At 44.0% G+C, this 16,335-nt stretch overlaps 1 protein-coding gene across 1 annotated transcript in view; it reads right to left on the bottom strand.

The window, feature by feature from the left end:
* Nucleotides 1-9,424: 9,424 nt before the first annotated feature.
* LOC119435094 (terminal nucleotidyltransferase 4B-like) overlaps nucleotides 9,425-16,335 on the bottom strand; it is a 39,907-nt gene continuing 32,996 nt past the window's right edge. Inside the window, 1 exon segment of the mRNA XM_049659697.1 lies at nucleotides 9,425-9,684. Coding sequence (XP_049515654.1) covers nucleotides 9,459-9,684 — 226 coding nt within the window. The 3' untranslated portion in view covers nucleotides 9,425-9,458.

The raw sequence follows: 16,335 nt of genomic DNA, 5'->3' as shown, positions 1-16,335 counted from the left end.
CAGAAAATTGACCAAAGTATACTTTTTATTTGAATCAGCTCCTTTTAATAATTGTGACACTTTAAAAACTAGCAGTAAAGTTGCTGGTATATTAAAGAATGTCATCACCTTTGCAAATGAAGCCTGTATCATCAGCTTCACCTTCATGTATTATTAACTTTTTTATCGCCTTCTTCAGTCCTGATCCCTTGCCCCTCCCTATGCTGAGCAGCATGTCAGCAGTCGTACACATGCCAGCAAGTCTTTTTAAAAAAGAGCTCTCTCTATCATTGTCTCTCTGCCGCTTTGCACCCGCAAGGCCCACCATAAAACTTGCAGTACTGTGATCAACGATGCATGTGTGGCAGCTGTACACTTTGCGCAGATGTACAGCATGCCTACGCACGTATCAATATCGCTGCCTATGCTGCAGTACGTTAAAGTTGACCTGCATGGGGAAAAAAACTAACAAGCAGCATGCTTAGCAAGGGAAAAAAAAAACAGCAATACCTCCAATTTAATTGGCAATATGTTATTCGCACCATCGGTTGTCAGAAATTGTTAGAAATTAGCTTTTTAATTCGTGGCACGCATTTGCCATTGTAGAATAAAGACAGTCAATGCTCAAGGCATGTCCACTTGTTGGGCATCCCAAGACTTGCACCAGTCCAATATATCATTGTACAAATGTTGGTGAAATGCATTGTCGTTTCACTTACTTTCTGGGAGAGAGAGGGAGAGCCACTAATAAGGGCTGAAGAGCTTAGCCTAGACATGCCTTGTGTGTTACTATAGGTGATTAGGGTGAAAGAAAACTGATGAATAAAAAAAAATGCACACACAAATATAAAGCCTTACCACTGCCCTGTGGGGCAAAGCAATGTAGAACACCAATGCTTTGTAAAAAAATTTAGACACCAAATCTTTAAGCTGGTGGTTGTCTTAAGAGACCAGCCGGAGTAGTTTGCAAGGCTGCTGTACGCAGTATTAGCATTAAGCAAATTTAATACGAGGGTCATCCAGAAATAAAGACCGTTTAGTTATGGAAAATCAAAAATATTTTTGGAAAAAACAATTGTTTCATACATGAAAGCTTCACTTCTCTACATAATCACCTCTTACATCTAAACATTTGTCGTACCTAGTCGCAAGCTTCAGAATTGCCAGGTTATACTCTTCCGCCGCCAGTTCATTAAGCCAGGTTGAGTTTCATCGTGCACATTTGTTCGTCCAGTGTTGAGCATTTCACACCATTTTCTCACATTTCTTTCGCTCATTACATTATCACCATATACTGCTTTCAATTGCAGGCAAATTTCTGCCAGTTTCACCTTTTGAGCATTTAGAAATCGAATACCACTCCTTAACTCACAGTCGGTAGGATTTTTAATCATGCACTTCATTTAGACCATTACACAACTGCACAAGGCGACTTCTTGCAATCTCCACTTGCAGCGTCAATTATGAGCACAGCTGTTACGGAAGCTAGTTGACCCTCAAAAGAGAAAGCATGTATGTAACAGAATTGTTTTTTTACAATAACTACTGTTTTCTTTTGTATAACTATACGATCTTTATTTTCTGGATGACCCTGCAAATTTATAAAATATGCAGCTACACATAAATGCCCAACCCAAAGTCTTGCTTTTCATCTTACAATATTTCCCATAGAAAGCTGCAACCCAAGTTAAAATGGGGTACCTGTAAATGACTCGGTAGAGATCATGAAGCAAGCCCACTGCCAATCTCTTGCAAGCACTTCACAGATTTGTAACCGAGGACGAACTTTATCACAAACACAAAATCTGTCTGAAACCTGCTATATTCAATGAGGGCTGTGCCTGTGTCCTTATTTAAAGAAACTCATTAAATGTACAAGCTCATTAAGGTGACTTTTTGACCACTTGATTCATGTGTATAAAAATTAAAGTATCAGCCCTCTTGCTGTTCCTGCACTGAGAAAAAAAAAAGCTCTCGACAAAAATGAAGGTGGGGGGTGCAATATCCTTATTAGACAGTTTTAGTTGAGCGCCACTTATGCTCCGCTCAGATTTCACACGCTGAGAAAGTGCAGGGAACTGCATAGATTTTGCATTTGATAAGCGCGTCTTGCCAAAACGCGAGCGACGCACAATCAGCTCTGCTTCAAAACCACAGAAGCCAAGTAGACACCCTCTCCACTCTGCTCAGTTGGCTTTGTAAAACGAGCGAGGGAAGTGATCTTCGTTTCACTAGCGGCACGAGCATTGCACGCAAGAACACTAGCGTTCCTGCTAAGGGGTTGTGTGGAAATTGCTAGCATATGCCAGTCTGAGCGGAGCAGACTGATTGCTCAACTAAAATGCTTTATTACCCAATTTACACACCTATGTCACCAAACAATCTCTGGGACACACAAAGAGGCTACAACTCAGCTCCACTTTGAACCACACCAGGAAGCAAAGTGAATGCTACACAAGCACACAGGGAAAGGAATAGCAATACTTCAGTTCAAAATTTTTTTTTGACAATTCTGGGCCAGTTATTCACTCCTCTATAGATACAGAAGTCTGCAAATGATCACTGCTGAGCAAGCTGAAGTTCTAGTTCCAGACTTACCTTTCATTACATTTCCTTGAAAAAGTCCTTGCAGCTCCACGCGTAAACTGAAGTAAACAATTGAACGATCACTGTCCAATTACGGGATTAAGTGTAATTACGGTCCAACCGTAATTACACTAAAACCCTCAATTCCTAACGCAACAAATAATTGCAACACACATTAATGTGTCCAGTTCCAAAACACGTGCCAAGTGCAGCATGGGTAGATTACTAGAAGTAAATCTGGCTCTCAATCAATGAGCCATGTTATGGGGCATGGTAGCACATAATTTTTCTATGACTTAGCATGGTTTCGTAAAGGACATTACAGATTTTTGTGTTGTTGTGATTCAACCGTGTTGCTTTCCGACCTGAAAACAATATAGACAAGTCTCAATATATTTAGTAGCATAATGTCCAGTGCAAATACAGTATAGACCACTTATAACGTAAGTTGCCGGAGTCATGAATATATCCGCACTATAACCAAAACAACTATTTTATTGCGATAATGCACACTCCAAGCACATTTCTGCCGTCGCTGTCACTGTGCTCTAGGTTCCGTATTCGCTTCCTAAATAAATGAACAAGCACGGTGTCAGCTCACTCAAGCAAACATGAACACATCTTGCTCGTTGACCACGGAAACGAACTGCCAAATGCTCGAGTGATGAAGCGCAGCGAGCGAATCGACTTTCGTGCTATCAGCCTCTCGCTTCAACGTGACCTATAAGCGGTGAAAACACTACGCGCGGCGGACTTTCCCCGTCACAGATTGCTTTCAAGATAGGGCCGAGGCAATCGTATCGCTGAAGTGGATCGTCGTAGATTACATCCTGCTTCGGTCCACTGAAACCGTTCCGAATTGCTTTGCTGGCGAAAATACTCCTGTTACGGCAGTCCCGAACACAAGTTTCAGATTCTCTGAACGCCCATGATGCAGCCCGATTTCCGTCCGTCTCCGTACACATGATCACTTTCCTTTCAAGTGCGGCACCATGATGAACTCGGTACTTCATGCTGATAGAGCAGACACAGAGAACGTGAAGACAGACGGTAGACTATTGCCTAAGCACGTTACTGCAGCACATGGAGGAAGCTATGGTAGCTAGGCTTGACGCGCGTGCGAGGCGGCCATATTAAAATGTCGAGGGCCATATGGTAAGCAGCTTTAGGGTTGTACTCGATTCTAACGCGCACGCAACTTTGAACCGTTTTATCGGAAAAAAAGTGTGTTAGATTCGAGTAAATACGATATTTGTGGCTTGAGGGGTGCATTTGCCGTCTAGGCTGACTGCCGAACTTCCAGGCAGCGGCATTGTAACCGGTATTTCATGTCCCGCAACTGCACTATAAGCGATACGCGTATATAGATTGCTATGGGAAAATTAACAGGAGTCTGAAAAGACCGTATTATATCCGGTCCTGCACTATAAGCGGTTACGTTATAAGTGGTCTATACTGTAATTGCAACGTATGTCACTAAATCGAAACATTTGGTAAGTAAAATCATTATGCATGATTATTTTTCATATTCTAAACAACTTAGCTTGTAATGTTCCAAAAACCGCCGAATTGTAGAAATTGTTTTAATAAGGGTAACATTGGGGTCTGAAAGGGGGTTTTGAAGCCAGAGGTAAAACTGGAGAATCCCTGTACTGCCATCATTCCTATGCTGACTGAACCACTGATCTGTACATGTTTTGCTGGATGCCGCTGCGCGCAATCCGGTTGCAGGTGAAGCCAGCAGAATGCGGCAGCTTGTCCCAGAATAGGACTATGCTGCACTACTAGTGCACTTGGATATATTGTTGGCCGTAACAGTTTTTTGTCATAGCTTTCAGTGTTCAGGTTTTGTTCTCCTCTTCATGCCTGGTAAGTCTTTTACGATATCTGAACCCAATGCGATATTTTTTTTTCCTACATAAAGAGTTTCTCAATCGGCAGTGCTCCAGTGCATTCCACTCATGGTTAGCTATGCTGTGAGCGCGGCATGCAATTCTTGATGTACACCCAAAGTGTCGCTGCAAAGTACCGAAGCGACAGTACCGAAGGACAAGGTGGCTTCAGTCAAGGCACTCGATGCACTATCCAGCCCCATAGAGATCAGGGGGCTGAACAGTTTTACTAGCGCAGATTCCCTCTAATATTCCTTGCGATGGAACTTAAGTTTGTGCTCATGCGATACCTGCACCACTAATATTTGCACCTACACCATGACCATGCCACTGGAAATTAGTCCATTGAGCATCAAACAAATTAAGAGGTGGTATGGAGATGCCCTTGTGTTCCCACAGAACAACACAGCAGACCAAGCCCAAGCTGCATCAAATGCAAAGAAGCTGAATGAAGGATTGGAAGAACAATGGGGCGGCACCCAGCCACTCAGTGACAGTCCATATGCAGACTTCAACTGCAGCACCGGGGGCTTACTGGCATGCACTTGAGCAGTTAGCGACAGGGTCTAACCTAAACTTTTTTTCGCTCCAAGCCAGAAAGCAAGAAAGGCGCAGTTTTGCCTGAAAGGCGAAGCATCGATTGCGTAGCTTACGAAGTAAGGATAGTTTATCGGCTTAGCTAAACTGTAAACATAGGCATATAACTAATTTAACAAGCATGGTGTCACGCGCGCACAGGCAAATGAACGATGCCACCGACCGTGGGAACTCAAAACGCTGGAGTGGATAAGCACGGCAGCAGCAGCAAGCGAATTGAACTTCGTGCGACGGCCATATTAAATATATGGCCGTCGTGTTTCGCGGCTTAGTTCACGTGATGCAAGCGGCAGCAAGCTGCCGCTTGCATCAACGTGAACTAAGCCGCGAAAACACAGCGCAGGGTGGACTGTCTCCGCCGCAGATAGCTTTCAAGATGCAGCAGCCGGACTGGCGCACGCAGCATAAAATGCTTGTGGATCCACACCTTGAGAGAATATTTTTATTGCATCCTACTTAATTTTAGTGATTATATATAGGTCTCCGAAACACGGATACTATTGGCAGTCAAATTCAAACACTTGCAAGTGCACTACTAACTGCCTACCTCTCAATGGGGACAACATAGAAAACCACAATGTGCTGCCACTTAAACTAGTGTGCATTATAAAAGATGTAGCATGTTATTAGCATAGCAAATTGGGCACGTTTATAACTATATACTGCAACAGCACCACTTGCAACAGGGATGAGCAAAGAGAACACAGCACACATCCTGTGTTGTAAGTGGTGCTGTTGCGGTATGGAAGTAACGTGGTTGAGCCGCAAGTGCACACAATTCATGGATGAAAAGCTCTAGAGAAGGCAGCCTGCCAGAGTTTTTTCTTTTGATTTTGTTACGGAGCGGGGAAAACATTCCAGTTCGATAACTGGTTGGCAATACCACCTGCCCAGCACATCCAATTTCCAACCTGCACTGCACTTGCATAGTTTTTTCACAGCCATGTTCACACCTTTACAAAGGGGTGTAGTTAACTGCACTAGTGGCATTGCTTGTGCAAGTAGCTCACTATGCCAGACTGCAAGAAAATGCACCCTTTTCTCTGGTTCAATGTTCTGAATACCTTGTAGGCAAGCTGTATTAGCAAAGCATAATGGCTATTAGAACCTTAAGAAGCCAGCATCTTTAAGGTATGAGGCCAAGTGCGGGAAAAAAAGTTTAAAAAAGGAGGAACAATACAATATTGGTCTACATCATAAAGAACACTTTTTAGGCCTATGTGAGCATTTTAAAGTTTGCATTATTTTTGCAATATTTCTATTATTTGAAAAATTGATTAAATGTGGGTCTCACGCCAACAGTCATAACTCTAATTTAACTGATAAAAAAACACAATTTTTGGCAGTGATATAGGAGAGGCCTGATCTGTGCAATGAACCAAAATTACTGAGATCAGATCAATTATCGAAGCATAGTGATGAAATAACCAAAACATGTGTGCTTCCAATGGGTGTGCCTTGGTGTAAAAGGCCTCCATATAAAACTTGGGGCCCGATTTTACTTGCTGGGTTCATTGCGCACCCAATAATGTGAGAAAGAATTGTGCCAAGTTTCACAAAAAAATCTTTATTAGGGAAAAGTTATGAGATGTTGCGTTGAAGAAATCGTAAAAAGAGTTCTGAGAAAATCAACAAAAGATTTCAAAGCATAGCGCTTACATAAGATGATCAGGAGAGCTAAAATCCCCTATATTTGTAGCCAGTTTTATCTTGGGTCTCGCTCTTGTCCGATTTTGGTCCTGTTGCACCTCGGCTTTTTTTTTTTAGCTTGCTTTGCAGTATTACAGGTATTGACGTACGTCTCCAGGACCGTCGCCTTGTACTGATTGCCTACAAACTTTAATTTTGTGCGTCTTTGCGCTCTAAACTTTCCCAATTCTGTGGCTGCCAGTAATAAAAAGTAAGCGACAGAGAGTAAACACATCCATCACACGATCCGCTGCTCCTTTAACGCGCGTGCAGCCTCCATAACTTAAACAACACGTGCCAAACATTGCACGTCCACCTGGTGAGGTGCTTTTATTTTAATGATAAATAAAATGTTGAAAATGCTATTATGGCATTGCTACACTTTTTACGTGATACGATACTTAAATAACCAGCAAATAACTGCAAACAGGGCATTTTTTTCTGTTCCACAGAAAACTGGCACTTTCAGTTTCGGTTTGTAGACGCGGGTGGGTTTACATTTTTTATGTATCTTTTGAAAGAAACTACGTAGGAAGATACTTTTTTCAGCAAAATGATGGAGAATAAATTCCTCATCTAACAAAGCAGAAAAAAAAATTGACATTTTGAAAGAAAATTGCAATTTTGACTTGGCCTCACACCTTAAATAAACACTCAAGCCAGCCCAGAGCGTCTGTGCAAAAAGCAGGCTGGAGCAGTAGCAGAGGCTTTAGAGTTAACACTTCAGATGCTTCAGCTAGAATGCACTCGAGACATCCAAGTCATGATGATGTGTCTTGTTATTCTTTTGAAACATTTTTTGATGAGAGCTCCCAGCAAAATGTAGTTACAGTGCATAGCTATGAATGCCTTTGCTGGGAGTTTTAAGTAACACAACTGATTTTTACACACAGTGGCAACATGTACTGTAAACTCACATTCGGTGACTAGGATGACTTGACATAAATGGAAACCCAAGATGTACTTAATATACACATCAGAAGTTCTTGCAAAGCAGCCTAAATCTGGCTGCTATGCCATTTCGCGTTCACCTTGTATATAAAAAACATGTCCAGGTAGGTGCCCATAAACAGGCGTCACTATTTTCACGTCGTAACCGTCAGCAGTGAATGCCCTTCTGGACACCAAAGCCACAGTGCAAAGTGAATTAAATTGCCTGGTAAAAGGAAACATGCCACCACAACAATTGTGAGGCAAACACACTGCATGTGAGCAGCTTGGTAGGCAGTATCCTATTGGCACACCACAAAACATGGACTAGCTCCTTTTAACAACTGCCACCATCCACTTGCATTGGAGAGCCATCTCCACAGCTGAGAGAGCACAAGGACACTGCCAAGAGATGGCACACTTTTCACAAAACATATGACATCCAATGAGAGTCCACTCAAGAACTTGAAATGAAACATGGAGACTTAAAAGGAAAAGGCAGGACAGTGTCCATTCCTTGAGAAACATTGTGCAAGGCCTTCATGAAGCACCAAGTTTTGAGCACTTCACAACAAACTTGTATACACAGCCAGTAAGCACAACTACTGAATTAAAAAAAAAAAAAAGAAATCAAAGCTTCATACTTCATTCATAGCTTTCAAGGACATAGCACTCCTCAATGTCACAGCACTTTGTGGATTGAATTTAAAAATCCTAGATAATATATAGCAGTAGATCAGGAACGAGAAGTTTTGTCAGCACTGAACATTTTAACTGCAGGCAAGTGCTCCAGCACACTTAAACAAAAAAGCTGCAGTTCTAGTGCAAGAAAAAAAAAAAAAAAAAAAAGGGAGGGGGAACAAGAAAAATCCAAACAATCCTCAAACCATTGAGTGACCTGCTTTCGTTTTGAACATTGACATTATTAGTAAAGAAACGGTAGAGGATGGTTAAAAACATGTACATAGACCATCTACATCAGCAGAACATAACATGAATGTACAGAGTCACGAGCACTGTTTTCATGAAACTAAAAAATATACGTGGCAATATATTGTAGATGTGTATACTGTCATCGCTATATACAGACAAAACCACAATAATGACATCCACAAATAAGAATAAATACAATTCATTGAAAAATCTCTGTATAACTGACCACTCATCATAATCACACATGCACAGGGGGGGGGGGGGGGGGGGGGATAAAGGACGAAAGGGGGAACTAATCCAGCAGATGCTTACTTAGCCAAACTAAGAGTAGCAGCCCAGCATTAGGCTGCACTTGCAAAATGCAATTTTTTTTTGTGCAATTTTACATTTGAACTTTATCGAATTTTTACTTTTTTTTTTCGTTTTTTTTTTCTTTCTTTTAGCATACATACAAGACAAACTCATTCATTCCTCAAGAAAAAAAAAAGTTAATAAATAACTTCATTCAACATAAAAACAAGTCTGTAGCAAAGAGAAAGAAAAAGCCCACAGACAGGTGAAACCAATGGTGCACAGATGGCACAACCGAGCAAGGTCCCAGAGTCAGTGGGACTGCCACCAGCCACAGCAGTCTAGGTAGTACATGGCACTACCTGAAGGAGGCCACTGTGTACACGTCCCGGTGCACAAGGCCCTGTGCCACCAGCACCGTCTCACGGGCAGGCCGGCTCAAGTTGCGCTGCCGTCGCCGGGCGCTGCTGTTTGAAAAGCCCGACAGCTGCTGTGCTGCTCGGCTGCTTCAGTGCCAGTCAGAGAACTTGCGCTGCTTAGGGAAGAAGGTACGACTGGTGGTCAGCTGGCAACCATCAACCAGCTGCTCGCCAGCTTCGCAGGGTGTCTCGGAGTCCTGGGCCCACACAGCAGCCACACCGTTGGTGCACGTCCCTTGATCCTGGCATGAGCCCCACCACTCACGCTGTCACTGCCTACGCTTGACCCCGAGCTGTGCTGAGGACTACCACCAAATGGTCCACTGGAAGATGTTGAGCTGCTGTCGGCCTCATTGGTGCCAACCGTCCTGCACAAAAATATTAGCCCACCACTGTTTACTGCAGAACAAAAGCTTGAAGCATTGCAAAGGCACTATTTCACAGATGCCTGTAAGAGCCAAAAAAAAGCACTTGAAAGGACTAAAATTATTGTCCATAAGGGAATAACATTAAACTTTGCACTGCAGGCTGCTCTTGCAGAACCATACCAGAGTTCAATGCACCGATGCAAGTCAAAGGAATATTAGCACTACCACTGCAACACAATGAGATCATACGATTGGGCTGTCCAGCCCGTGCTCATATTTAAAAAGTGAAAGAAAAGGCAGACTTTACCTCCTGTGGCTTTGCATTCATTGTGACAGCAGTTACTCCTCAAACTCCTCCAAACACTCCCAACCTTGCATAAGCTCTTGCAACTATTAAACAGCAGCGTGATGACAGCGGTGCAATGGCAACGATGACAATGTCACTTCGTTCACATCCAACACATTCTTTACAAGAGGAACACTGGGAAACGCTGCAGTACTGAAAGCCATACTGTGAACGAGTGTTGCATTGCACATCAGCTATGCTGCACAAGCATGTTGTATTGAGTGCTGCCGCATCCAAAATGCATGAAGACGTGGCACCACCACTCCGAGTCAGCATCGCGAGCACTACAAACCCCACACTAAATGCGAAGCCCAAACATTGTGGGATGTGGGATAGCTCAGTGGCTGGCATTAGGGGTGTGCGAATACCGAATATTAAGTCTTGAATACCGAATCAAATCGAATATCGAATAGCAAAGTTATTTAATAGAAGCTTGAATATTAAAAATTCTCATGCAAAAAAAGCAGCTGTTGCACGTGATCTGGGGTCAACTTTTCACTTGGTACACTCGTCGCTGGAATGCCCATGTACTTCATGGCCATCTTGCACAGTCCTGGGAAGTGTTGCTTGCCTGTCTTTTCCAGAATGCGAGAGAGTCTTGGTCCTTACTGCAAATGGGCTCTCGAAGGTACTGCTGAAACTCCTCAATGTTGGCTGTGTTGGAGGAGTGTCTTCTTTCTGATGACGCTGCCAGCTTCTCAATGCTGTCCCAGATACTGCTGACGCGCTCCTTGTGAGCTGTAGATGTTGACGCTGCAGTATAGTCACTTGATGCTTCTCCTGGAGGGCTCTGCAACTCGGTTCTTTCAAGCTCCACGAGCCTTGTTTCCTGGAATATTTGAGCAAAAAAGGTTCTTAAACCTTGGTTCACAGGCGGTTGCCAACACACTCCTTTTGCTCGTCCTGCCCTGGAAACCTTGTCCTCGTGCTTTTCAGCAAGTTTCTTGCAAACCCTGAAGTGTCATCATCGGCTGCAATGCAGTCTTTCAGGACCATTTGTGTTCCATAGAGAAATGGTACTACTGATGACAAAGTTGTATATTTCTGGCCACTAAGATCTTTGATCGCCGATGTGATTGGTTCAAGAGCTTTGACGAGCCCAGCCACTGCTTTCCACTCCTGTGGTGTCAGGTTGGGCACAGTTGTCTCAGAGGTGGCAAGCTCTAAACAACGGCTTCTTTCAGCTGCACAAGACGTGAGAGCATGTCATGCTCACTGTTCCATCTTGTTTCCACGTCTTGAATAAGTTCCAAAATGACCAACAATTGCGCGACACTTCTTGAGAATGGCAGGAACTCTGCTGTTTCTTCCTTGGCATCTTTTTTATGCAGTGTATGGCCCATGCACCGCATTGGGACGCAACAAATGCCCTAAGGGCCGCACGGAAGTTTCGTGCATTGTCCGTCACCACATAGACTGACACTTTCTGCAGTGGCAGCTCCAGTTATCCATCATTGCTTGCAGGTGCTCCAAGATGTTGCAAGCTGTGTGACTCTCGGTCACACTCCGGTTGTCCAATGCAAAGCTTCTCTTCTAGAAGTTTGAGGTTAAGTAGTGGCAGGTAAGACTAATGTAACTTTGGTTAGACCTCGACGTCCACAGGTCACTTGTAAACGAGATCGACTATGCCTTCCTGGAAATCCGCATGCATTCTCCTTGACAGCCGTGACTGTGTGTCTGTACAACGCCGGGATGATTGTCCTCGAAAACGTCGTGCGACTGGATATAATGTACAACGGCTCCATGTGGTTCATCAGCTCTTTGAAACCTCGATTTTCGACACAGATGCAAGGCTGAAGGTCGAACACCAGCATTCGGGCAATCCTGGTGGTTATCGCCGTTCTCTCGTGCTGCGATAGGTCCTTGCCGACTTCAGCGCACTTTTGATGAGCGGCTGTGCGCCTTCTGGTCTTCCTTGCTTCCCGCTGCTCTCAAATCACACCGTGCAAAGAAAAATGCTTGTTCTTGAGATGGTTCGCAAGTGGCGTCGTCGTACTCGATGGCGTTCAAAGTTTCGTATCACAGCTTTTGCACGTAGCCTCTTGGGCCAAGTTCTTTACGAAATGTTTCCAAATGGCACTTTTCGTTCGTTCAGTCATGTTGCCCCCGACGTCGGACTACGTTTTCGGACAGATAACGCAGATGAAATTCGGGAGCAGAACAGTCGGCTTGGTTGCGATAGTGAGGACTTGGTGGTTTCGGATTGCCCGACGAAAAACGCCAACGGCCATGACGCGGAGGGCGTGGGGTGACGGGGGAAGACACTGGCGCCACCTCTATCCGGCTTGCAAAAGTAGGAGAGAAATTGGTTGGCTCTGCGGCCGAGAGGTGGCGCGAGTGCCCCGCGTCAACCACGTAGCAAGTTTGTATGGGTGTTCTGTGACGCAGATATTCTAGCCACTGTAACGCAGCGATGGCACGCAGCCAACGCAGCACGCCGTGGTGCGCAGTTTCGCGGTTCGCTAGGGCAGTTCCTTTTGTGCTAGCAAATTGCATTCTCCGATTCCTCAAGTGTATACAGTCGCCGACCGATTTTCCGGACTTCCAAAACTAGTCTAAAAATCGAAGTGTGAAAAACTTGTTCACCCTAAAAGAGAAAATTTATTTGGCTTAGAGTGGTATAAAAAATGTTTAATAATGCCCTGCGTCATACTACGCTTGGAGGCGATCAGATTTGCTTGGATTTGTGCAAGACTGACGTCTCCGCATACAGTTGACAAGAGCGTCACGGCGTTGGCTATGGAGATCGCCATGGAGGTCGAAGAAACAAGCCCCGTTATTCGCACGTGACCTCCTAAACCAGAGAATGGCGCACGCGTGCGTGTCCTAATTTTGGAGGCCATAGGGGCCACTGAAAGCCAAGCCTGGTCAAGTCGTCGAAATTCCGACATAGCGTTCTCCAAGAACGGGTAGCGTAGCTCGGAACGAGCGATTTAGTCCGGAAAATGGAACTCTGGTGCCTAAATTCGTCTGAAAATCTGTCGCGAAACTGCATTAGCTCTATGGGACAAGGAAAGGTGCATTTATGAAGTTCGGAATATCCAACAAGTCAATTTTCGGAGTCCAAAAAATCAGTTGGCGACTGTATACAACTTTTGCTTGTGAAGGAAATCAAACATGGTGCAGCCTGTGCGAGCGGAGCAAACAAAAGGCTGTTTTAGTTCAGTCTCACGATTCGGCTGTGTCACGACCACAATTAAATCTGCGTGCTATCAGGTTCGTGGCATTCAAACTTTGTGTATTTATAGTGTTTCGCATATTACCCGCCATCCAGGCTCGCCGAAGTAACGAATATTCAAGTAACCGAATACTTCGCCAATCGAACTATTCGAGAGGTTACTATTCGATTCGTATATTCGAGTATTCGCACACCCCTAGTTGGCATCTCTGTACTCCATTTCATACTTGGCAGGCAATGCTGCGGAAGCTACAAAAGTAGTGCGGTCATAGAAGTCTTACGCCATGCATTTTGATGTGCAGTTTTTAATTTAGGAAGCTTTCTGTGGAATAACCACTTTACATACTGTATAACTATGGACATTACGTTACATCAAATTACACATTATTTGTGCACCTTTGTGCTTTCAGTAGGAGACGTACCGTTTCTGGTCACAAAAGGAGGTTGTGAACTGTGGCCGCTGGTCGCATAACGTCCCTCCACTCATTTGGTGGTAAATACAGTCGAGCTCCACTGCTCTATTCCTCGCATTGAGTTTTCCCAGCTGCTACATAGAGTTTTCGCAGTCCTGACCTAAAGCCATGACTCCTATGCATTATGTCCCATTGATAAGTCGCGATTTGTTAACGTTCCCACATCTTGCGTTGCATTTGAATGTGGTGGTCACAAATTTACCAGTGCAGAGAGAAATTGGAAGTACGAAATTCAAGAAGTATGCGATCGCCAGTCTGATAAGGAGGCTACAGTGCAGTGTTTTTGCCAGCTCCCTAAAGTCCGCTTCGCCGCAATACAGCATTCTTATGCAGTGAAACAATATAGTATATTAATAATGGAAAATGGTTATTGTCACAAAACATAGAATGTGTCCCGTAATTATACTCGCTCACAGAGCTGTTCCCGATGTTCCCGTGGCGATTCTGGGCCTTGCTTGCCGTTACATTATACCAGCTGTAAAATTTTTTTCACGCGGATCCCTGAAAAGCGTACCAACAGGGTCCTACTGTAGTCTAAGATTTGCAACGCATTCCATTCTGTAAGTACGTCGTATGTCATGACATAAAAGCATGAGACGTTAACACAAATCACACGAGGCATACTATACAGTAGACTGAAATGTGTCCTTAATTTGCCCTGAAATTTGACTGGTCGCCACAAGCACTCCTGACCCAAATGGGGTCAATGGTGACCTGCTCAATTATTTGAACTTCCCCGTTGGCACCACAGCTTCTCCATAGAACCAATGCAAAACGGCGACCGAGATTTCAGATGCTGCACAGTGCCACACGATTTTTCAGACTATTACGCAATGTTACAACATGGCAGCCACGAACCAAGTTCCCACCATACAGGCCCACACCATCGCATTTTGTTGTGGAGGTAATTCCTCTCTCTAAGTGCCGTATGGCTAGTATAGCCGCTGCAAAGAGTTTCGTAGCCTTGGCACCAAACCACAACTTCGGTGACAGACTTCCGACAAACTGGTAGTGGTTAGGCCTAGCTGGTGGGGGTGGCAGCAGGAAAGCTGCAGTGGAATTGTTGCCCTTAGTATGCTTATACACGCAGACTACATTGAAGATCAGGCATGAGGTGCGTGACCAATCAGGAAAACAACCACGAACATTTTCGTGTGTGCGTTATACAGAACAGCATAAGAGCTGTCTGGGAATTGAGCTCCAAACTGACATTGCACAGCACAGCCTAAATTGACAATGCTCGCATAGTAAAGGTCACGTGAGCTAGACTGGCTGTGCCTTTCAGTCACTCCGAACTGTCGAGGTGCGGCACCGATAGTTTCGGTGGTTTTTGGCAGCCAACACCGCTCTGCACTTGCTACCATTGTGCAGCTCAGATACGGGCATGGTATGCCATTCGCTAATCTGTACTGTGTGTACAGCCGTGTAAATCTAGAACGCACTGCCATTTTTAAAATTTGTAGCCAAATCAGGGTGGCAAGTGCGTCACCCAATGCTTAGGTGTTGTCCAAAAGATGGCGGCGATAATTTTACTCGCTCCTAAAATCACTTCCGGAGCATGCAGCCACTAAGAGCATGCCCTTTGAGATGTGCTATCGCTGGGTCGTGGATTTGGACACTACATAGCCCAAGCCATTGACATATGGAGTCCTGCTGCTGCAGCCAAGTTTGCGAATTAACCAGTATGCATCAGGCTGGCTGTTCTGAATATCTGGTCACATTTACATGAAAAATCAGATTCCCAACTAACCGAGTATGAATTCCAAAGGTTTTACTGTACTGCCAAATGAAGCAGCTGTGTGTTTACGTTTTTTTTTATAGTCTAATTTGATCTGCTGGATAATTTAATCAGTTTCATCAGTCTCATCAAGGTTAAATTAACAGAAGCCTACTGTATTTTTCTTTTACAGTAGGCTCTCAATAATTCAAACTCGAGAGGACCCCAGGATTTTGAATTATGAGAAGTATGAATTATCAGAAGTTCTCGTAAATATGACTCAGGGCAACATACCAACTTGTGTTGTAATGAAACATACACATATATTCAATAATACATTCAAACCCAGTTATAACTCAACATTTCCACGAAAAGTGCTCGTTATATTGGTAGTAGACACGTGCGTACACCGGGAAAAGGAGAGATGGTCAAGGGTCATGCGCGTCCTCAATCAACACGTGATTGTTGGTGCGCACGGTTTGGTCTCTATAAACATGTAGGCAGGCAATTGGCGTTATTTGCAACTGTTAGCGATATAATAATGCAAATGTTCAGCTAGAAGCGACCAAATCAGGAGATATTTTCCGGCATGGACAAGCAAAAAGTATGCATTAACAGAATTAATGCAATGGCGCAGTTTGAACTAAGCAGCTTTAAAATACATTGAAAACACAGCAGGCCAACCAAAAATTTGAAATTTGTTTGAATTATCAGAGTTTGAATTATCGCGAGTCTACTGTACATTATTACAGAGCAGTAGGGTGGCAGTGAAGAATCAGCTGACTCAACAAAGAATACGATTTGGCAGGAAGAGTGCAGAACTGGTTCAGGCAGCCATCTTGTTTATGCAGCATTGCTGCAGCTTCTTAAACCTATATAGAGTTTTTTTACATTGACATTTGTGCTTCACTAATTGCACCCCATGACATGTTACAAT

This window comes from Dermacentor silvarum, unplaced genomic scaffold, assembly GCF_013339745.2.
Source record: "Dermacentor silvarum isolate Dsil-2018 unplaced genomic scaffold, BIME_Dsil_1.4 Seq446, whole genome shotgun sequence".
Lineage (NCBI taxonomy): Eukaryota > Metazoa > Arthropoda > Arachnida > Ixodida > Ixodidae > Dermacentor > Dermacentor silvarum.
The sequence above is the reverse complement of the archived record's forward strand: the minus strand, read 5'-3'. Positions and strand labels throughout refer to the sequence as shown.